The following is a 23,132-nucleotide window of genomic DNA, read 5'->3' as shown; positions in this document are numbered from 1 at the left end:
GGCTGGTGTGTGGGCACAGGGGGCCCAGGGTATGGGGCAGCCTGGCAGGAGTGAGAGATGCTGGGCTCAGCCCTCCATTGTGGGAGGAGGACAGGTAGCCAGGCAGACCCATCCTGCAGACACTGCCAAGCGCCTACTGTGTACAGGGTCTCCACACACATCTCCAACTCATAGTCCTGACATCTGGGTGGGCGGAGGGCACCGCACACACCCAGTATCACACCCAGCCGTGTGATGAAAGGCCCCAAACTGCTATGGACCTAGGGCCCAGGAGGGTCCCGGGAGGCCTGCCTCCTGCCTCCCAGGTGGGGGTGTCCTTCCTGCTGTTTTTGAGCCTGGTTTCTTTGTGTGGGTGTCTTTCTGCCTCTCTGTACTGCCCTCCTCCCTGCTTGCTGCTGGAGCTGATGGGGTGAGGGCTGGGGCTAGGCCCCCGCATCACCCAGGGCCAAGCAGCACCTACCCCAGCCTGGCTCCAGCCATGAAAGAGCCTCAGACTGCCTCTGGGCTGGGAAGAGCCTATGTCCCAAGAGCTGGGGGGCTCAGGGGCACGGGGACAGCTGGACAGGGGGCCAAGGGGACAGGGAACAGGCAGCCTGTGGGGCTCCTGGTGGGCACTGGTGGGAAGGAGGTGGCAGGCTCTGGGTCTCCCTGTGACCTCAATCTGAAGCCCACCAGACTGCTGGAGACTCCAGCCCCCACACGTATACCCAGGCTGGGGAGAGGTGGTGACAGGACCCCAGACTCCCACACACATGGAAGGGTCTTTGTCCAGGGCCCACTGAGGACCAAAGCTCTTGTGACCTTTCAAAACACCCTTTTATCATGGAAATCTTAAAACCTATAGAAAGGAAAGAGGTTGCCACTGGCCAGGGCCCTCCCCCCACTACCCTCCAGAGGCGAAAACTGAGGCTCCGAAGAGAAGGCCCCAGCCTGCAGCTGGGCTCGGTGACCTTGGGCGCGTCCTTGCACTTTGCGGGCCTCAGTTTCCCCTCCTGGGAAGAGGGTGGCGCAGATCTCCAAGGCCTCAGGCCGCATGACCTTGGGCTGCCCCCGACCCGGTGGCCCGAGCATCTTCCGCGCCAGGCCCAGGCGGGGCGCGCGGGAAGGGGGCGCAGGCGGAGGCGGGGCTCCCGCCCCCGCCCCTCCCCCGCGACCGAGGCTCCGCCCCCCGCGGCTCCGCCCCGCCCCGCCCCCGCCTCCCCCCTCCCTCGGGCTCCGGCCGGCGGCGGCGGCGGCGGCTCCGCTCCGCACTGCCCGGCGCCGCCTCGCCATGGACGCGCGCGGGGGCGGCGGGCGGCCCGGGGAGAACCCGGGCGCGACCCCCGCGCCGGGGCCGCCGCCGCCGCCGCCGCCCGCGCCCCCCCAACAGCAGCCGCCCCCGCCGCCGCCACCTGCGCCTCCCCCGGGCCCCGGGCCCGCGCCCCCTCAACAGCCGCCCCGAGCCGAGGCGGCGCCCCCCGAGGCGGCGGACGAGGGCGGCCCGCGGGCCCGGCTCCGCAGCCGGGACAGCTCGTGCGGCCGCCCTGGCACCCCGGGAGCGGCGAGCACGGCCAAGGGCAGCCCGAACGGCGAGTGCGGGCGCGGCGAGCCGCAGTGCAGCCCCGCGGGGCCAGAGGGCCCGGCGCGGGGGCCCAAGGTGTCATTCTCGTGCCGCGGTGCGGCCGCGGGGCCAGCGCCGGGGCCGGGAGCGGGGCCGGGGCCGGGGCCGGCGGATGAGGCAGGCAGCGAGGAGGCGGGCCCGGCCGGGGAGCCGCGCGGCAGCCAGGCCAGCTTCATGCAGCGCCAGTTCGGCGCGCTCCTGCAGCCGGGCGTCAACAAGTTCTCGCTGCGGATGTTCGGCAGCCAGAAGGCCGTGGAGCGTGAGCAGGAGCGCGTTAAGTCAGCGGGGGCCTGGATCATCCATCCGTACAGCGACTTCAGGTACCGCCTCCGGGAGGGGCCGGCCAGCGCGGAGGGGCCCGGCGGGCGGACGCGCGCCGGGGCTGTCCTTGGAGCGCCTTGGGGAGGGTGGGGCGGCGCGCCCGGCCAGTGACCTCGGGGGCTCCTCGGTGACCTCGGGCGTGCCCGGGACCCGCCCCGGAGTGACCCGGGCGCGCGAGTCTCCTCCCTTTGGGGGGCTCTCGGGGGCGCACGAGGCCTCCCTGGGCGACCCCAGCTGGCCCCCTCCCACGCACCCTGACATCCTCGGCCCTGCAGCGCGGCTACTGGGGTGGGCGCACATCGAAGGCCGCAGGGCTAGGGTCTGAGCGCTGGGGGGTGGAGAGGACGAATAGAGGGGAATGTGCACCAGGGAGCGGCGGCGCAGGAGCGAGGAGGAAAGAAGGGCGCCCCGGAGGACGCGCCCGAGAGGTGGACGAAGAAGGGGTTAAGCGAATGCGGGGCGCTCTCACGATCTCCATCTGCGCCCTGTGCCAGGAGGAGACATGTCCGGGGTCCGCGGGCCTGGGTTGCATGCGAAGAGGAGGCGCTGAGCGCGTGGGGTCCCCAAGCTGTGTGTTCTATGAGCCCCTCAACCCGAGCCTCCGGGTGGTGCGCCCATGTGTTGGTGGGTGTGTAGATGTCGATATGGATTAAACTGGTTAATGCCTGGAAAGGCTTAGAGCCAGGCCTGACGCAGGGCCACGGCCTCATGTTTGGGGTTCTGGCTCCTGGGAGTGAGTGGTGTGGCCGGCGAGAGTGAACAGGAGCATGTGACTGCTGGGGGCAGGGGTTCTGGAGGCCTGGCGATCTGGGGGAGGCGTGTCCCCAGGGGTGTGTCTGCGTGGTGGGTCACTGGTATGTGTTCCAGTGGTGCGTGTGCGTGCATGTGCGCACCCGTGTGCAGGGTGTGCCTGTGTCAGTGGGTGTGTACCTGTTGGTAGGACGAGGTGTGTGTGCGCCGGCGTCAGTGGGCAGTGGTGTGAGCTGTGTGCAGGTGTCACACGTGGAACCGTGGAATTCTGCGTGACCGGGTGAGCCAGAGGGTGTGTGTGTGTTTGTGTCTGGGAGTGGGGTGTGAGTTGAGTGTGGAGGGTGTAGGTGGGACGTGCATCTCCGCCAAACCCGGGCACTTGGGGCGAGCGCGGTTTCAGCACCACGGACAGCGCCCGGGCCTCTGGGATCCTGCCGGCTCTTTTCCCGCCCTGATCTCTCCTCCCCCCCGGTTTGAGCCCCCAAGATGGGGCCCCAGAGCGGGACAAGGGGGCTGTGTAATCTCCCTTTCCCTGTCCCCCTGCACCCCCCATGCTTGACCGGGGAGCAGGCCCAGGGGCACACAAATCAGACAGAGCCTGGAAGAAAGCCCCAAATTCCAACTCCCCACCCTGAGGCCTTCTTGAGAGGTGAACACAGCTCTGCCCGGTAGCCTGATTTCAAGAGAGCACAGGGGTGGGGGGACCCTAGGAGGGCCTGCATGTGGGGGTTCAGCATTTCCCTGCAGGTGGCCAGGCTGAGAGGGCTCTGGTCAGTGTCTGGGCCCAGTGTTCCAGTCTGTGAGGTGGGGACAGCGGGGAAGGATGGACTGGGTTTCCAGGGCCCCCTGGTCTGCCTGGCCCCACTGTGAAGGGGGTGCTAGCGCCAGTTGGCCAGAGGGACGTGAAGGACCTGGTGGGCAGGGGGCTGCAGACAGCACCCACTCCGCTTGCTGCCCCCCAGCATGCCTGCCAGCAGCACCTCCCCACCCCCATGCTGGCAGCCCGCAAGGGGTGGGTGCCAGGCTGGCACTGGGAGCTGGTGGCTATGGGTTTCCGCTTGGCTGCTGCAGAGGGGCAGCGTGAGGCTTGGGGGGCAGGTGGGCCAATCCTGGGGTGGATGGGGGGAGAAGGCTGGTAGGAGGAGTGACGCTCACTCAGCCTTGTGCTCCACCGTGGGCATTGTCCCATTCTCTGAGATACATGGGGGCCATGAGGTCCCAACTGGACAGAGAAATTGAAAGATGAGGAGGTTGGCAAGTGGGGAGAGGGCAAGTGTGGCCTGTTGTCAGGACTAGGAGAGCAAGTCATTAGGTTTTATTTATTTATTAATTTATTCTGAGACAAGGTCTCACTCTGTCACCCAGGCTGGAGCACAGTGGCTCCATCACAGCTCACTGCAGCCTCCAACTCCTGGCCTCAAGCAATCCTCCTGCCTCAGCCTCCCAAAGTGCTGGGATAACAGGCACGAACCACTGCACCCAGCCTCAAAATTTTAAAAAGGACTTAGATGTTGCCAATCTGGGATGCAGTGGGGCCTCTACCAGCCTCCGGTACTTGGGGACCTGTGCCCCTTCTAGACTGTTCTGTTTCAATACAGAGACCCCAAGTATATCACAAGAGCAATGCTTCCTGAGCCCTGCCCCCCGCCCCAAGGCCAGGGGCTGTTGGAAAAATCTTACGAGTATTGATGTAATAACATTAATTATTACAACAGTGAAGGAGGTGCTGTCCCATTTTACACAGGAAGAAAGGGAGGCTCAGAGAGGTAAAGTCACTTTCTCAAAGCCACACAGCTAGTCAGACAGATCTGGGATTCCCATCTGGACAGGCTGGCTGGGTGTCCCCACTCTTGGCCGCAGGCAGCCCAGCCTCTGCCTGAGTCCCATCCAACAGGGAGAAATGGGAGACACAGGGCATTCTAGGCACTGTTGGAGATGTTGGGGTTCCCCAGGGTGGGCAGTGGGTAATATTAATATATGTGTCTATGTTAGTTTCCTAAAACCACGTGTGAGGAGCGTGGGGAGACGTCTCTGTGCCCACTCTCTGCCTTCGCCCCTTGTGTTCTCACGGCCTGAAGGCGCAGCCCCCGGCCCCACTGGTGCGATGCGCGGCCCCATGTGAAAGGAAAAGGGAGAGGAGCCTCCCCGGCCTCGCCCCATGCCCTGACCTGGAGGCTGGAGGTCCCCCCACCTCCTTGGTTTGCTTCTTGCCGGTGGAGCCCGTCCTGTGAGATCAGCCTGCGCCCGGCTGGCACTGAGGATGGGACAGTTAATGTTTGGTGAACTGGGACAGCCTTCCGCCTGCCCAGACTGCAGAGGAGGGGCATGGAGGTGGCCCTGGGCCACCAGAACAGCCAAGAGCAGGAATGTGGACTCTCCGGGGGCCGGGCCTGCTGCACAGGGTGTCTCAGAGCAGATTGCGACAAGCAGGGGAGGCCTCTGCGTCCAATCGCAGCTGGCTCCAGAGTCAGAGCCCAGACTGGGGCCCAGTACCTCCTGTGAAGCCGGGCCCTTGGGTCCTCTCTGGGTCTCTGCCTCAGTTTCCTCAGATGTGAGGTGGTGGTGGTAGGAGGGAAGAAGGGGTGAGTGTCCACCTTTCACAATCAGGCCAACATCCCGTGGGCCTCACACACCCTGGTCTCCTCCCGTTCCTGCTGTGCCACAAGCCTCTGCCCCTCCAGGCACACCCACAGCCCAGTGGGTCCAATCCTTCCGCTCCCCGGGCCCCCTCCCTGCCGGGGGGGCCCTGACCTCTTGATCCTGCTACAAGTTCTTGCTGCTCGCTTTCTAGGAAGTGGCCTCCTCCACTTGTCACTTCCCAGGCTCTGGCACACTGTGGGTGCCACATTTTTGCTGAATTCACCGAGGGACAGACGCAGGTCTGATCTTGACTCGTGTCCTCAGCAGCCCGGCTGGGTCCGGAAGCGCAGCGGGTTCGCTTAGAAGGCAGGCCGTGGGGCCGTGGGGCTGTGGGCAGCGCGGCCCCGCTTGGCACGGAGAGGCCCCGGGAGATGTTCCAGGAGCTCCCGTGGGGGGATTTGGCGGAGAAGCAAATTCAAGGGATTCGGGGACAGATTTCGGGTTTAGGGGTTTGGTTTTCCCTCTTTGCACATTACTAAGGTTTGTGCCTGAATTGGAACAGGTGCAAAAACCAAAGCAAGCGAGAGATTTGGCCTCAGAATTCCCGGGGCCTTGGCAGGGTCTCTGCCCCTGCCCCGAACAAAACTATTTTAACAACCAACACAGTTCATTCCTACTCCCTTCGCCCAACCGCCCTGGTTCCAAAGGCCACGCAGGTCCAAGCGTGGAGAACCGAGACGTGCAAAGGAGGACATCTCCAGCGTGGAGGGGATGGGGCGGCGTGGAGACAGTCCCTGTGGGGCCGGCTGCGACCCCGTCTCCCACTGTGGGCCCACCCCCAAGGGTAGCCTGGTGGGTGGAGGCCTAAGCGGATCAGGGCTTTGTCCCTGGAACTCTGGCCTGGTGGGCGGAGGGCAGGTCCCTGGCAGTGGAACCTTCATCTCCTGAGAGAGAGTGGTCGTGCCAGTAGCTTCCATGCTGCCCTTCATCAGCTCCCATGTCTGTAAGTGCCTCTGAGGTCCAACTTTAGTCTCTCCTGCTGCTGCCGGTTTTCAGTGTTCCTGAGTTGTCTCCCATCGGGGAGGCCTTTCCCATGAGGGGAGAGAGATGAGTTGGTCCCTGGTCGACTCTGTGTCTGTCACATCCCCTGCGGTCCCCGGGGGGCTGGTGGGGGAGGGCTGGCTCCAAGAGCCTGGCAGGACTGGATGCCAGCCCCCACCCCAGATGGCCCAGCAGATCAGCGAGCGATCAGGATGGGGTGCCGCTCTGCAAATCCCTGGGTGCTGAATCCCCGCATTAGGGCGCCGGGATAAACCCCACATGGGGCGGGAGTCAGGGTTTCTCTAGTTCCCGCTGGCATTGGCCCAGGCCTGTGGGTGTGAGGGAGGGACAGGGACGCCCCCATTTCCCAAGTGAGGAAGGGTCTGCACGGAGGAGCCGGGGGTCATGGTGGCCGAGGTCTCCTCCCTCCTCTCCAGGCCTTTCCTAAACTCCCTGCATGGCCACAGGCCCTTTGCACCTGCCACTCCCTCTGCATGGCGGTCCCTCCGGCACCTTCCCCTCATCTGCCCAAACGCCACTGCCTCCTCCGAGCACTGCCTCTGAGCCACTGCCTCCTCCTCCCTATCTGCCCCGGGCTGAAGTGCCCCCTGGTTGGTCTCGTGGCACCCCTGAAGCATCTTGTCCGTCTGTCCTGGGGTGGATGGGCTGGGAGCCCACAGGGGGCTGTGCCTGTCTGTGCCCCTGGCACCCGGCACGCGCCGTCTGGCCAATGCCCGCCCTGTCTTGGGATCGCCCAGGAGCCTGGCGGGCTTCCCCCGCCGTGTCTCCCTGTCTTAATCCCTGACACCTGCCATGGATCCTGACTCCACATCCAGGGCTCAGGCTCCTAATCTTCCATTCCGCCGCTCACCCTTAATCCCGACCTCCGGCCCCTAATCCCCTCCGGATTTCCCATCTGTGATTCCTGGACAGCCTCCCTGCCGAGTCTCGAATCCCTCGGGGAGGGGCCGCTTCCCCTGACCTTGGGGTCCTAGGACGCCTCTGTTCCTGCGGGGGCTAAACCTCCGGGGCAGACCCTCTCCACCACGCATGGGACTGAGGGCCCCATGGGGAGGGGGAAGGCCACGACTTCAGCTCGACGGGCCTCAGTTTCCCCATCTGTCACCCAAGTGGATCAGAAGCATTGTCTGCCAGTTCCTGCCCCAGCTGGGCCTGGAGAGATAGGGCCACTCCCAGAGCAGGAACTGGGAAGGCCCTGAGCTGGGGGCAGGAGGACGGGGCTGGGCTGCGGTCTGCCCGCCTGGGTTCCAGTCCACTCTGTCACTCGCTGCTGGAGGAGCCTCAGTTTCCCCATCTGAGCTGAGAGAACGGCTAGGCAGCTGTCAGAGGAAGGACTGAGCTCAGCCTGTGTCCGTTGCTGGGGCCCCTGCAGTCACCGCCTGGCTGGGCGGGGGTCCCAGGATTCCTCCTGTCTCCGGTGCAGGCGCAGAGGGTCTCCCTGGGCACCTGCCTCCCCGGGGGCCGGAGCAGCAGGAATCTGGGTGTTTCTGCAGGAGCGGGGTCCTCCTCGGGGGCTCATTGCTATTTGTTGGGGGCTATTTTTAAAATGCAGGATTTAATTATGGTCGTTAACTTTCTTGCTGCAAAATCCCCCCTTGACAGCCCAGCGGCTTGTGTCCGGTCAGCTCTGGGGCCCCACAAGGAAAGCGGTGGGTGGCCATGGGCTGGCACACTCGCTGGTCCCTGCAGGGGCTGATCGGAAAGGGGCTGCCCAGACTGGCTGAGTCGGGCAGTGAGGCTCAGAGAGGACAAGTGGCTAGCCCCAGGCTGCACACCCCAAGGGGAGCGAGGGGTAGGCCTTGGGCCTTCCCGATCCCAGGGACATGGGAACTGAAGGCTGGGAGTTCAAGGCCCATGGGAGAAGGTCCCCACACAGTGAGCGCAGCAGACAGAGGACCCAACAGGCCTGGATCTCTTCCTGCACCCCCACTTCTTGGCTGGGAAACCTCCCTGGTCTGTCAGTGTGGAGCCTGCCCTCACCCCCACCCCAAGAATAGAGGAGAGCGTGTCACCTGCAAAGTCACCTGTACAGGAGGCCCTCATATCATGTGGCTGTTTAGACTGTTTCTAGGTCCCCAGGGTGGTTTCTAGGCCCCCCTGGGGTTTCTGGGCACCCTTGGTGGTTTCGGGAGCCCCGCTGGGGGTTTCTAGGCCCCCTGGCCTTCTCAACTGGTCTTTCCTACTTGTTTTGTTGTGTCCCGAAGGTGGGGGGCAGTCTCAGATCAGAGGAAGTGAGGCTGGGCCTCAGAACTCTAGAGTGGACTCTGGGGGTGGGCAGGCAGGTGGAGCCCCAAATCCCATGGGGTGTCAGGGCTCTGGGGGGCTTGTTGTTGAGCAGATGCACCAGATCAGGGGTCTGAATTCGTACAGTGTTGAGATTCAGGCAAAGCAAGGTCTTCAATTTCGAGCAGTCATTTGATTTTGCCCTTAAAGTTCTGGGGGTTCCCTCCCCAACCACAGATGCTGTCCACCCTTCTCAGGTCTCTTAAGGTCTTATTCCCACCCCAGGCAGGTTTGTGGGGGGCTTCCCAAAGGCCCAGCACCCCTCTTCATCATGACCGGAGTCTCCCGTGTCCTTTTAAAGATTACAACATATGTGGGTTGATGGATGGAAGAAGAGACTGAGGTTCCGAGGGGCTGGAGGAACTTGCCCAAGGTCACTACTGCCAGTGGGCAGGTGCCAACCCAGCCTGGCTAACACTACCAGGATGTGAGGTGTTGGGTCCCTTCCAGCCTTTGGCTCTCGCAGACTGAGCTGCTGTGAACATCTCGGTACAAATCGCTTTTTAATTTTTTTCCATTCCTTTTGGACGATTTCCTTGGGATCAATTCCCCGAAGTGGAATGTCTGGGTCAGCCGGGAGGCGTGGTGTTACTAGCTCTTCTCCTGAGGTGCTGTCCTGAAAGGAGCCGGTTCGCGGCAGCTCCCGAGGGAGCCCACCAAGGCCACGCAGCGCCGGGGCTGGCGGAGCGGCGTGCTCACTGGGGGGACCAGTCTTCTCTGGGAGGAGTGGGCGGGGCCTACAGGAAGCCCCCTACTAACCCACCTGGGGAGGGAGAAGACCTCCAGAGACCTGAGGAGGGCTGACTCCATCTGAGGGGGGGGTCCCCCAGTGGGAAGGGGAAAACCAAATAAATGACTGCTTGAAATTCAAGACACAGGGTACCGGGCCCAGACCCCATCCGGGCATCTGCTCCTCAGCGCGAGCCCTGGGCCCGGCGGCTCTTATTTATTTATTTATTCATTTATCCCTCAAGCCTTTGGGAAGAATCTTGTATAGTATATATATTTTTTATCATAAAATTTCAGGCCGGGCGCGGTGGCTCACGCCTGTAATCCTAGCACTCTGGGAGGCCGAGGCGGGCGGATTGCTCGAGGTTGGCAGTTCAGAACCAGCCTGAGCAAGAGCGAGACCCCGTCTCTACTATAAAAATAGAAAGAAATTAATTGGCCAACTAATATATATAGAAAAAATGAGCCGGGCGTGGTGGCGCATGCCTGTAGTCCCAGCTACTCGGGAGGCTGAGGCAGGAGGATCGCTTGAGCCCAGGAGTTTGAGGTTGCTGTGAGCTAGGCTGACGCCACGGCACTCACTCTAGCCTGGGCAACAAAGTGAGACTCTGTCTCAAAAATAAATAAATAAATAAAAATTTCACATTTAACCATTTTTAAATGCGACACTCAGTGACATTACGTATATTCACATTGTTGTGCAAGCACTTACCACTATCCACTGGCAGAACTTTCTCATCATCCCATACACAATTCTGTGCCCTTTAGCCAATAACTTCCGCTCTCCCCACCCCCACCCCCACCCCCACCCCCACCCCTGGCGACCACGAATCCACGTCCCGTCTCTGTGGATCTGCCTGTTCTGGACATTTCGTATAAATGGAGTCTCACACTGTGTGTCCTTCTGTGTCTGGCGTCTCTCACTGAGCACAGTGTCCTCAGGGTCCCTCCACGCCGTGGCCTGTGTCGGAGCCTCCTTCCTTGTCATGAATGCACACTACTTCATTGTGTGGACGGACCACGTTGTGTGTGTCCACTCATCCATCGGTGGACATGTGGGTTGTGTCCACCTTTTGTCTGTTGTGAGTCGTGCTGCTGTGAACTCGGGTGTGCAAGTCTCTGTCGGAGTCTTTGACGTAGATTCTTGGGGCATGTACTCAGCAGTGGAATTGCTGGGTCATATGGTAATTCTATTAATATGTTTAACTTTTTAAGGAGCCACCAAACAGTTCTCCCTTGGAGTGGTTTTGATTTGCATTTGCTCGACAGCTGAGGGGCCGGGCATCTGTCCATGTGGCCATCTGCGGAGTCCGTATGACCTCATGGGTAGACGCTGCAGTCGCTGCACTGTGCCTGGCCCGTCAATAGATATTCCTTGAACAGACGGGCCTTTTCCTGCCAGTCCCTCCCAGGTGGAATTTCAGGATTGACCTTGGGGACTGCACCCAGTCCGGGTGTATCTGGGAGGGAAGCCGCTCGTCATGTCTTCTCCACGCGTGTGTTATATTCAAGGCCTGAGCCGCGTCCTGCGATTCTCATCCCTCCCTCCCGCCGGGGCCCTCCGCTCTGGCACCGCCCGGCCCCTGCCTTGGCCTCTCTCTGCCTCCTGGATGGGCGCCCCGCTTCCTCCCTGTCTCCTGTCACACGTCCAAGGATGCTTCCTGAAATGAAGTCGCCGCTTTCCAGTGGCCCGTGTGGGGGCTCCCACTCCTCCGGAGGGCATGGGGCCCTGCGGCTCCAGGTCCACACTGTGCCTGCCGCCACATGCTCCCCCGTCTGCACCCCAGTCCTCTCTGCCGGTCTGCTCTTTTCTCTTCCCACAATGTTTCCTAAAGCCAACCTTGTGCCAGGCACATTGTCCCTCTTTGGTCATGTGAAGCATTCAGTCTATTTTGGGCATCCTCCTGGGCTTGGCTGGGGCTCCCGCCTCCTCCAGGAGGGAAGGTCAGACTGGGCCACAGGGAGGGACCTGGCTGCGGGAGCCTTCCTGGAGGTGGGCTCCAGGCCGCCACGACCTTGTGCAGGAGGGGGACAGGTGGGACGGCTCCCCAGCGAGGGCGTGGTGGGGCCCGGAGGCTGAACGGCCCCTTCCCCCAGGTTCTACTGGGACTTCACCATGCTGCTGTTCATGGTGGGAAACCTCATCATCATCCCCGTGGGCATCACCTTCTTCAAGGACGAGACCACGGCCCCGTGGATCGTGTTCAACGTGGTCTCGGACACCTTCTTTCTCATGGACTTGGTGCTGAACTTCCGCACGGGCATCGTGATCGAGGACAACACGGAGATCATCCTGGACCCCGAGAAGATCAAGAAGAAGTATCTGCGCACGTGGTTCGTGGTGGACTTCGTGTCCTCCATCCCTGTGGACTACATTTTCCTCATCGTGGAGAAGGGCATCGACTCGGAGGTCTACAAGACGGCGCGCGCCCTGCGCATCGTGCGCTTCACCAAGATCCTCAGCCTCCTGCGGCTGCTGCGCCTGTCGCGCCTCATCCGCTACATCCACCAGTGGGAGGAGGTGCGGGGCGCGGGCGCGGCCACGGGGGCGTGGGCGGGGGCCACGAGGGTGCTGGGGCCGAGCCACGGGTGTGGGGGCGGGGCCAGAAGGGGTAGGGGCAGAGCTGTGGCTGCAGGGGCGGGGTCGTGGCTGTAGGGGCGGGGCCACGAGGGGTGTGGGTTGAGCTAGGGCTGCGGGGGCGGGGCGGGGCGACGGGGGCAATGGTGCAGGTGGGCGGTACTGCAGGTGGGGGGGGTTCTGGCCCTGATGGGAGGCACTTGTTGGGAATACGCGGGTCCAGGGGCTGGGCCACGGGCAAAAGACGGGGCGGGCTGGTACCAGGCTGCTAGGGGCGGAGCCAGGGTGGGGGGCTAGGAGCTAGGGTGGGGGGGCCTAGTGGGGCCACAGGCCGAGCCCTGGAGTGGAGTCCCAGGGACTGCAGGGAGGGGTCGTGAGAGCCACAGGGGCAGAGCCCGGGGGTGCTCACCCGGGCGCTACGGGGCAGATCCCTGCACATCCGCAGCCCATTCGACCATGGGGAAACTGAGGCTCAGAGAAGCAAAGCCACGCCCTCTCCCCCAAGTCCAGACCCGCCCCCCATCCCCCCTCTGGACTGAGGCTGCCGGGACTCCAGCGTCGCTCGTGGTCCCGGCAGCCACGGGAGGGGGGGGCGAGCCGGGCGTGGGTGGTGGTCCCTGGAGGGGAGTTCCGGCGCCGGGTGGGGCAGACTGGGAGGGGCCACGTGCTGCCGCGGTCGGGAAGGGAAGGGACGGGGGTCCCGCTGGGGGCTGCTTCCACTGCCTTCCGGGCGGGCAGGGGTCCGGGGGACCCTCACGGCTGCCCCATCCGCACAGATCTTCCACATGACCTACGACCTGGCGAGCGCCGTCATGCGCATCTGCAACCTCATCAGCATGATGCTGCTGCTGTGCCACTGGGACGGCTGCCTGCAGTTCCTGGTGCCCATGCTGCAGGACTTCCCGCGCAACTGCTGGGTCTCCATCAACGGCATGGTGGTGAGCGCCAGACAGGGCCGGCCCAGCAGCGCCCAGCCCCCACAGGCCCCGCCCACCCGGACAGACCGACCCGCAGCGCCTGGTCCCCCCACTGGCCCCCCTGGGTGGCTGAAGGCCACTTCAGCCTTTCAGACCTGGGACCATCCAGAGGCAACCAGTTTCCATCGTTCCAGGACGACTGTGACCATTTTGATCACCCAGACATCCGCTTAGTGATTTTCCCAACTGATTCGCCTTTTTAATGTACACACACTTAACTTAAAGACTCACACCTGTAGTCCCAGCTACTGGGAAGGCCAAAGCAGGAGGATGGCTTGAGGCCAGGAATTCGAGGCTGCAATGAGCTGTGATTGTGCCTGTGAATAAGCCACTGTGATCCAACCTGGGCAACACAGTGAGACCCCATCTATAAAATTTTTTTTTAATTAAAATAATCGTTTCCCATATTGGCCTAATAAAAATAAAAGAAAAAGAAAAATTTACATCGTAACTCTCAAATGGGAAAGTGGTATTATGAACTCTAAGAAATAATAAGTGTCCAGAACTAAACAATTCATAAGAAAAAATAATAATAATTGAAGGAAAGTCCAGGCACCTGTTGCTCCCTGGTGGCCTGTTAAAAAGGGCGCATCTTGGGCGCTGCAGGAGAGAGTGTCGGGTGCGCCTAGTGAGCCTTTCTCCCGGCCGGGGATTGCTGCGCACGGCCTGCGGGCACATATGGGACGCGGCATGTTTTTGGTTTGGACGCAGAGCAGGTGGGCATTGTGGGGCGGGAGCTGCAGAGGGGAAGCCCACAGGCGCCTCTTCCCGGCGTCTGGCACAGCTGCTCGGGCTGAGGCAGCCCATTGTCTGAAGGCCGCTTGTGCATGTGGGCCGTTTCCTGAACAGAGCCTGCTGCCCCCCTGCCCCAGCCGGGTCAGCTGAGGACTCAGTGGGGGGCACCTCCCGGGCCAGCCTGGTGCCTCTGCCCTCCCTGCCCCTCAGGCCTGACTCTGGGGCCCCCTGGAACTTTCATGGCCTCACAGACGCTCTGATGAAAGGCTACAAAGGGTGGGGGCCAGACTCTGGGTCTTAGTTTCCCTTGGTTACCTCTGAGCATGGGGAGCTCACCACCTCCAGTGCCTGGGGGAGGGCAGAGGGTGGGCCCTCAGGGGCCAGGGCTCCCTGGGATGCGAGTGCCCACCGCCCTCCCCCTGTGGCCTTGCAGAACAACTCGTGGAGCGAGCTCTACTCCTTCGCACTGTTCAAGGCCATGAGCCACATGCTGTGCATTGGGTACGGCCGGCAGGCGCCGGAGAGCATGACTGACATCTGGCTGACCATGCTGAGCATGATCGTGGGTGCCACCTGCTACGCCATGTTCATCGGCCACGCCACCGCCCTCATCCAGTCTCTGGATTCCTCGAGGCGCCAGTACCAGGAGAAGGTGAGGGGCCAGGCCCGCCCTGGGGTCTGAGAGGGGAGGCAGGGCCTGCTGTGGGTCTGAGCAGAGTGGCCCAGCTCATCCCGGGCTCTGGGGGAGGCCCACCGACCCCGGTGCAGCCCTGCGTGGTGTGGGCTCCGGGCCGAGATAGAGGAGGGCCAGGTGGGGCCGGGGGTCGTGTGGGGCAGTGGAGCCGGCTGGTCAGTGGCCGGATCAAGAGGAGAAAGGAAAGCCCAGGGCAGGGGTGTACCTCTGGGAAGCACTTTAGGAGGAGTCGTTGGTCAGGCAGCTGCCTGGGACTGGGGGCTGCCGGGGGACCCCAGAGGGAGAACCAGAGAGCCGGCCTCTCTTGGAGGCTGGGCCACGTGGGGTCAGCGGGCCAGCTCAGGACCGGCTGGGTACCCCGTGGAGAGGCCTGAGCTCGCTCAGGGTGCAGCTTCAGGAAGAGCAGGGCTGTCTGGCCACTCAGATCTGGCCTCCTGCTGGGGACAGTGTCCTCAGGGCTGGTCCCGGGCTCAGCCGTGGAGGCCCCTTGGGGGCTGGGAAGGGTGGAGGGAGTTGGGCCTCACTCTCCACTCTGTGCCTCAGTTTCTCCTCTCTGAAGCTGCCCTGTCTGTCCTGCTGCCCTGATGGCTAGCTTAGCTAGGAGCTGCAACCCCCCAGCAGGGCCGGCCGGGTCAGCTGGGCCCTGTGCCAGGCGCCCGGCTGTCCGGAAGCCGTGGGCCTCACACCCAAACACGAGCTGGTGCCACCACCCGCCCGCCGTCACGGGTTCCGCTGAGCTCAGGACAGCTGCGGCTGGGCGGGATTGGGGCGGAAGTGGGGCAGGGGCACCCCTAGGGGCACCGTCCTGGGGACAGCAGGGCCTGGCACCTCTGCCTGGCCCCACACCCCTGCCCTGATGGGAGGGGCTGACCAGTGGCTTCTAGAAAGATCACTCGGAGGGAAACAAGTACCACCAGCATGTGGGGGACCCGGGAAGTTCAGTCTGGCCTCCCATAAGAACCCCCCCCCCAGCCAGCGTGGTGGCTCATAACTGCAGTCCCAGCTACTTGGGAGGCTGAGGCGGGAGGATCACTTGAGCCCTGGAGTCGGAAGCCGAAGTGAGCTGTGATCGTGCCACTGCACTCCAGCCTGTGTGACAGAGCGAGACCCTGTCTCAAAAAAAAGAAAATACCTAGTTGAATTTGAATTTCACATAAATAGCAAGTTTTGCTATAAATGTGTCCCAAATATCGCATGGGATATACTTAGATGAAATGTTTTTGTTTATCTGAAATTCTGCTTTAACTGGGAATCCTGAATTTTATCTGGCAACCCTAGCCCTGGGAATTAATTCAAAATCATTTTGGAATTATTATTTAGAATATTAGTTAAGATAGATTATTCAGAATGTTAATGAAAAATTAACTTACTATTTAACTTCACATTTAAATGTAGAAGTCAGTGTTTGTTGTTGTTCAGTGTGGGGCAGGAGGATGCAGGGCCTGGCCTCCCGGCGGCGCCTGACCCAGTCCCCTGCCCTACAGTACAAGCAGGTGGAGCAGTACATGTCCTTCCACAAGCTGCCCGCGGACTTCCGCCAGAAGATCCATGACTACTATGAGCACCGCTACCAGGGCAAGATGTTCGACGAGGACAGCATCCTGGGCGAGCTCAACGGGCCCCTGCGGGAGGTGCGGCTGGCGCGGGGCGGGGGCGGGCGGGGGGTGGGGTGGCTGCAGGACCCGGGGTCAGCCACGCTCTGCCTGGCTGCAGGGCTCTGGGTCCTGGAGGGGAGGCGTGGCCAGCCCAGCTGCAGCATGAAGGACTTAAGCTAGACTTGCACACCCCCTCCCCATGCCAGACACCCTTCTGTGAAGCCTCACCGCTGCCCCCCGGACACCCCAGAGCCCCTGCCTGGTCCCACTCCCCCGTTAGCAGACCTGCCGAGGTCCGTGCCTCGCAGAGGTGGGGCAGGCTGGCTGCAGTGCGGGTCTTGCTCCAGGAGGCCTGACCAGCTGGTTTAAATCCCAGCTGTGGCCCCTGTAGCCTGTGCGACCCTCGGGTACGTTTCCTGGGGCTGCTGTAACAGACACCTCCACGCTTAAAAAACAGAGATTTATTGTCTCACAGTCTGGAGGCCGGAAGTCCCAAATGGAGGTTTCGCAGGGCCATGCACCCGACAAAGGCTCCAGGGGAGGATCCTTCCTGCCTCTCCCCGTTTCCGGGGTCCCAGCCGTCCCTCGGTGTGTGGACACAGCCCTCCGATCTCCCCTCTCTCCTCGCAGCCTTCTCCCCACGCGTTCCTCCCCCGGGGCCCACCCCCCGCACGGCCCGTCTTGATCACATACACCTGCAAAGACTGTGTCCTCCCACGTTCCCAGTCACAGTGCCAGGGGCCCGGGCCTCCCACAACACTCGCCCAGCCGTCACTGAGTGCCCTGCCCTGCGTGGGGGGGCAGGGGGACAGAGGACAGAGACACAGAAGGTGTTGGAGAGAGAAGTCCTGGGAGAACCAGAGCAGGGAGGGGCGTGTTGGGGTGCGACGTCCGCACAAGGGGAGGCCGTGCCATGCTGGTGTCCCGGGAGAGGGCACAGCAAGGGCAAAGGCCCCCGGGAGGCAATGATGACGTGGGCCTGGGGTGGGGGGGCGTTCACACACGCCGCCTCCCAGGAGGCGGGCTCGGTGGTTAACTTTATTGGAAATGTTTAATTGCTCTTGATGATTATTGTCATTCATTCATTTAATAGAGACAGAACTCATAGACCACAAAATGCATGAAATTTCGTGGTTTTTAGTATCTTTACAGAGTTGTGCAACCATTGCCACTGTCTAATTCCAGAACATTCTCATCAGCCGAAAAAGGAAACCTGGGCTGTTAGCCATCACTCCCCCCGGCCCCCTGGCCCTGGCAACCTGGACTTAATAATTATCTAGGTGTTGGCAAGTTCCAAAGCGAAGTCTAGGCCGGGCGCGGTGGCTCACGCCTGTAATCCCAGCACTCTGGGAGGCCGAGACGTGCGATCACTCAAGGTCAGGAGTTTGAAACCAGCCTGAGCAAGAGCGAGACCCCGTCTTTACTATAAATAGAAATTAATTGGCCAACTAAAAACATATATATATATATATATATATATATATATATATATATAATTAGTAAGGCATGGTGGTGAATGCCTATAGTCCCATCTACTCGGGAGGCTGAAGCAGGAGGATCGCTTGAGCCCAGGAGTTTGAGGTTGCTGTGAGCTAGGCTGATGCCATGGCACCTCTAGCCTGAGCAACAGAGTGAGACTCTGTCTCAAAAAAAATTTAAAAAAAACCCAAAGTGAAGTCTACAGAGCCATGTATGTTCAGAAAAGTCCGGCTTCTGTCCTGTCGCAGTCTCTGCCCAGTTTCCACTGCCTGTGCCCTTCCATTTGCTGCTTTTAACACAGTATGTGCTCAACACCTCATTGCTGTAGTTTACTTCTTATTTTTTACATACTACAGGTGCTCAATACATACTTCCTGTATAGTAGGCTCCTGATACCTGCTTGCTATATACAGCAGGTGCACAATGCATGCTTGCCGCACACTCCCAGGTTATAGAGGCATTCGCTTACGTTTTCTTCCGGTGCTTGTATTGTTTCGCTTTTCACAGTTAGACCCCGAGCCCCCTTTGGAACTTGCCCCGGTATGTGGCATGGGACGTGCTCGCCTGCCGTGCGGCCAAGTGCCCCTCTCTGCCCCAGACTTGAGGGGTCACTTTCGCTTTATGCTAAAATTCCGTATGTGCTCGGTTCTATTTCTGGACTTTTAATCCATCCCCCATGAGTGCCAAACCCACGTGGTTGGATCACAGAGGCTTTACAGTGTGTTTCGGAGCCATGCGGGGCAGCCCCGCCTCCCTGCTCTTGTTTTTCTTGGGTTCCCTGTGGTTTTTTGCTCATTTGTTCTTCCAAATGAGCTGGAGTAGCATCGGTCACTAGACAAGCAAGTGTGATGGTGGGATCACGTCAAACATGTGCCTGAGCAGTGAGAACGGGCGCTGCACGATGGAGAGGGCTCTATCTAAGAAGTCCGAGCCCCCTTCTGTGCCTTCGGAGGTTTCTTCATGTAGGTTTGGACTTGCCTTGCTAAACGCACTTTACTCTTCATGCGGATGCAGACGGTGGCTTCTCAACCATTGCCTGTTTCTCCAGGTGGTTTTTGTTTATATATATTAATACAAAGGCTGTCAGTTTTCTCTTTAAGGTAAGGTTTTCTTTCTATTGAAACGTACCTTACAGAAAAGTGCCCATGTCATGGGGCACAGCACATTATCCCATAAAGTGAACACTGTGTAACCACCACCTGGATCAAATACGGAACATTTCCATACCCGGAAGCTTCCTTGTGGTGGCTCACGCCTGTAATCCTAGCACTCTGGGAGGTTGAGGCGGGAGGATCGCTCAAGGTCAGGAGTTCAAAACCAGCCTGGGCAAGAGTAAGATCCCGTCTTTACTAAAAATAGAAAGAAATTAATTGGCCAGCTAAAATTATATAGAAAAAATATTAGCCGGGCATGGTGGCGCATGCCTGTAGTCCCAGCTACTCAGGAGGCTGAGGCAGGAGGATCGCTTGAGCCCAGAAGTTTGAGGTTGCTGTGAGCTAGGCTGATGCCATGGCACCTCTAGCCGGGGCAACAGAGTGAGACTCTGCCTCAAAAAAAAAAAAAAAAAAAAAAGCTTTCTTGCTAAGGGCAACTGTCACCCTGACTTCCAACACCATCGATTGATTTTAAGGTCCTTGGTTTTCGTGTTGGTTGTTTTATTTAATCATCTGCTATCTTGTCTAAGTTCCCTTACGTTGTAGTTTTCCATTGATTCTTTCAGGCTTTCTAGGTAGTCATATGGTCTGCAAAGAGAATTTTGGTTTTTCCCTTCCAAGTCTTAAATATCTAATTGCTTTTTCTTGTCTGATTGCATTTGCCACTCCAAAACAGTGTTAAGTGGTAGGGTTTTCCTGCTCTTGTCTTTGGTTGCAAAACCTCCAGGGTTTGCCTGTTAAGGAAGATGCCGGCTGTCACGCTACAGTGTTAAACCCGTTTCACAGACAAGGAAGCCGAAGCTCCCAGGGATGAAACGGTCCCAAAGGTAGAGTGAGAAAGAAGAGCCAGAGCCACTCCCTGACGTCACCCCTGCCTCCACCCCTGCAGGAGATTGTCAACTTCAACTGCCGGAAGCTGGTGGCTTCGATGCCGCTGTTCGCCAACGCTGACCCCAACTTTGTCACGGCCATGCTGACCAAGCTCAAGTTCGAGGTCTTCCAGCCGGGTGACTACATCATCCGCGAGGGCACCATCGGCAAGAAGATGTACTTCATCCAGCACGGCGTGGTCAGCGTGCTCACCAAGGGCAATAAGGAGATGAAGTTGTCCGATGGCTCCTATTTTGGGGGTGAGCCTGTGGCAGCAGAGCTGCAGGGACGCAAAGGGGAAGGTGGGGACCCGGCCTCACTGGGTGCAGGCCTGTGGGGGCGTGGACCGCGGCTGGGACAGGCGTCAGGAGGAGACTTGGTGGAAGGGCCAGCGCCCGCCCAGGCACAGAGGTTGGACTGTGCTCTTGGGGCAGGGCGGTCCCGGGTGTGGGGAGGGCAGTGGGCATTGCCCAGCAGCTGAGGTGCCTGTCTCCGCCACATGCAGAGATCTGCCTGCTCACGCGGGGCCGGCGCACGGCCAGCGTGCGGGCTGACACCTACTGCCGCCTCTACTCGCTGAGCGTGGACAACTTCAACGAGGTGCTGGAGGAGTACCCCATGATGCGACGCGCCTTCGAGACCGTCGCCATTGACCGCCTGGACCGCATTGGTGAGTGGGCCGGCCATCTCGGGAGAGAATCGGGCTACCACGGGAGGGGCATGGCTGGCGGCCCTCCGAGTCCCTTTGGATCCTGACTGATGCTCTGACCTGCCGTCCCACTCTGGCCAGATGCAGCCTCAGTTTCCGAAGGAAGAGAAAGTATAGGGTGTTTGTAGTTGTGTACAGCTTCTGCTGATTTGGCAGGTGTTGGGCGCCTAGAGTGTGCGGGGTGCAGATGTGAGCCATGAGGCCGACTCAAGGGCTGCCTTTATGAGGCTTATGGTCTCTGATGGTGGGATCACTCAGCCCACCGTGTGCCAGGAGGGGATAGGGATGGGAGGACGGAGTGCTGAGCAGAGACCCGGATGAGTAGGCAATGCCATGTAGAAAGGGGGCAGATGTGTTCCTGGAGTTGGCACAGCGCGTGCAAAAGCCCTGAGGTGGGAAGGAGGCCTGGAGTCTAGAGCCAGGGAAGCTGGGGGGAGGGAGGCCGGGAGGTGGGGCAAACATACAGGGTCTCCCGTAAATCAGCACCACAGAGTCCTGGCAGGTTCTAGGTGGGGGACGACCTGACCAGACTTGCTTTCTACACGGGAGGCAGTGTCCATGAGGGGAATGGTGGTCTGGGGAGGGAGAGGTAGGGAACTCCAGATGTGGCTGAAAGGTGTGCCCTCATGACTTGCTGACAACTGAATGCAGGAGCCAGGGAGATGGTGGCCTTGGTGCTGTTTGGGGGAATGGAGAGGTGTTAGGGAGCTTCCTAGTATACAGAAAGCACTCAACACATTTATATGTCATAGACACTCAATGATTTGCTCCAAACAATAGGTGTTCAACACATTTCTGAATGGCAGGTGCTTAGATACACTTGCTGTGTACAGTAGGCACTCAGCCTGTGTATAGCCACGTGTTTTGGGTGTGCTTGTTGCACACTGCAGGCACTCAATACATGATTACTGTATATAGAAGATGCACATACATGCATACTTGGTTTAGAGTGATACCTGCTCCATGTAAACAGCAGGTACTCAATACATGTATGCAGGTGTTCCATGTGCAGTGGCTGTACAGTACTCAGTAGTGCTCAGCCTATATACAACAGGGACTCAACACCTGCTTGTTCTGCACAGCAGATGCTCCATACCTAGTCCCTATGGGCAGGAGGGGCTACATTGTTCTTGCATACAACAGGTCAATACCTGTTTGCTGTATACAGTAGGTGCTCCACATGCATGCTCTACACAGTAGGTGCTCAGCCTATACACAGCAGGCATTCCATGCATACTGGCTATAGAGTAGGTGCTCAATACCTGATTATATACAGCAGGCACTCAATATGCTCGTTCTACACAGCAGGTGCTCCTTGTGTACTTGTTACATACAGCAGGCACCCACACCTGCTTACGCTACACACAGGTGCTCAGCCTATACACAGCAGGCATTCCACATGTGCTTGTATACAGCAGGCACACACACCTGCTTGCCCTACCTAACAGGTGCTCAGCTTGTACAGGTGGGCATTCCATGTGCTCTAGCTGTGCACTGCAGGCGCTCAACCCCTGCTTGCTCTACACAGCAGGCGCGCACTCCTTGTGCGCGCTGTACACAGCAGGCGCCGAAGGAGTGCTCACCACTGGCGCCCTCCCGCAGGCAAGAAGAACTCGATCCTGCTGCACAAGGTGCAGCACGACCTCAACTCGGGCGTGTTCAACAACCAGGAGAACGCGATCATCCAGGAGATCGTCAAGTACGACCGCGAGATGGTGCAGCAGGCCGAGCTGGGCCAGCGCGTCGGCCTCTTCCCGCCGCCGCCGCCGCCACAGGTCACCTCGGCCATCGCCACGCTGCAGCAGGCCGTGGCCATGAGCTTCTGCCCTCAGGTGGCGCGCCCGCTCGTGGGGCCGCTGGCGCTCAGCTCGCCGCGTCTCATGCGCCGCCTGCCCCCCGGGCCCGCGCCCGCCGCCGCCTCGCCGGGGCCTGCGCCCCCCGCCAGCCCCCCGGGCGCGCCCGCCAGTCCCCGGGCACCGCGGACCTCGCCCTACAGCGGCGCGCCCGGCTCGCCCGCCGCCCCCCGCGCTGGGTCCGCGCTGCCCGCGCGCCGCCTGAGCCGCGCGTCACGCCCGCTGTCCGCCTCACAGCCCTCGCTGCCCCACGGGGCGCCCGGCCCCGCGGCCTCGGCGCGCCCGGCCAGCAGCTCCACGCCGCGCCTGGGGCCCGCGCCCGCTGCCCGGGCCGCCGCGCCCAGCCCGGACCGCAGGGACTCGGCCTCGCCCGGCGCCGCCGGCGGCCTCGACCCGCTGGACTCCGCGCGCTCGCGCCTCTCGTCCAACTTGTGACCCTCGCCGCGCCGCCCCGCGGGCCCGGGCTGGCCGGGGGCGGGCCGTCATCCAGACCAAAGCCATGCCATTGCGCGCTGCCCCGGCGCCCGCCCGCCCCAGAAGCCATAGAGGAGACGTAGGTAGTTGTAGTCGGACGGGCGGGCCGGGCTGGCGGGGCAGCCCCCTCCACGCCCCCGGCCGTCCCCCCTCACCGCCCTGCGCCCACCCCCATCGCCCCTGCCCCCAGCGGCGGCCTCCCGTGCGTGCGAGGGGCTCTCTTCACCTCGGTGCCTCAGTTCCCCCAACTGTAAGGCGGGGACGGGGCAGCCCGTGGCCAGGAGGAGATGGCTGTGCAGTCCCGCCCGCCCCCACCCTCGTAGGTGGCTCGCCGTCTGATGAGGATTGTTTTTTAAGTGCAATACTTGGCCTGCCGGCTTCCCGCTGCCCCCATCGCGCTCACGCAATAACCGGCCCGGCCCTGTCCCCACGTGCCCCGCGGTGCCCTCCCCGGAGCGGGCACGCCCGGCTCCCTGCCCGCTACCAGCACCGCACCAGGGCCCGGGCGTGGGGCGAGGCCGGGGGCCCGCCGTCGTGATGAATGTACTGACGAGCCGAGGCAGCAGCGCCCCAACCGCGGCCCCCATGCCCCATTAACCACCACACCCCCATTCCGCGCAATAAACGACAGCATTGGCGCCCAGCCTGCCGCGTCTGATTGCTTGGGGCCGGCCCCAGGCAGCAGGGCG

The 23,132-nt window shown here is 61.0% G+C and overlaps 1 protein-coding gene across 1 annotated transcript; it reads left to right on the top strand.

Annotated features, from left to right (window-relative positions):
- The first annotated feature begins 1,205 nt into the window (after nt 1-1,205).
- HCN2 (hyperpolarization activated cyclic nucleotide gated potassium and sodium channel 2) lies at nt 1,206-23,101 on the top strand. Its single transcript, XM_012745871.3, has 8 exons — nt 1,206-1,920; nt 11,423-11,846; nt 12,680-12,841; nt 14,049-14,267; nt 15,794-15,940; nt 19,427-19,667; nt 19,913-20,077; nt 21,719-23,101. Exons 1-8 carry the CDS (start codon nt 1,271-1,273, stop codon nt 22,402-22,404), a joined length of 2,694 nt encoding a protein of 897 aa, XP_012601325.3. The 5' UTR covers nt 1,206-1,270; the 3' UTR covers nt 22,405-23,101.
- Nucleotides 23,102-23,132: the final 31 nt, after the last annotated feature.

This window comes from Microcebus murinus, chromosome 27 (genome assembly GCF_040939455.1).
Source record: "Microcebus murinus isolate Inina chromosome 27, M.murinus_Inina_mat1.0, whole genome shotgun sequence".
In the NCBI taxonomy this organism is placed as follows: Eukaryota; Metazoa; Chordata; class Mammalia; order Primates; family Cheirogaleidae; genus Microcebus; species Microcebus murinus.
Note: the sequence above shows the minus strand (reverse complement) of the source record. Positions and strands in the feature narration are given on the sequence as shown.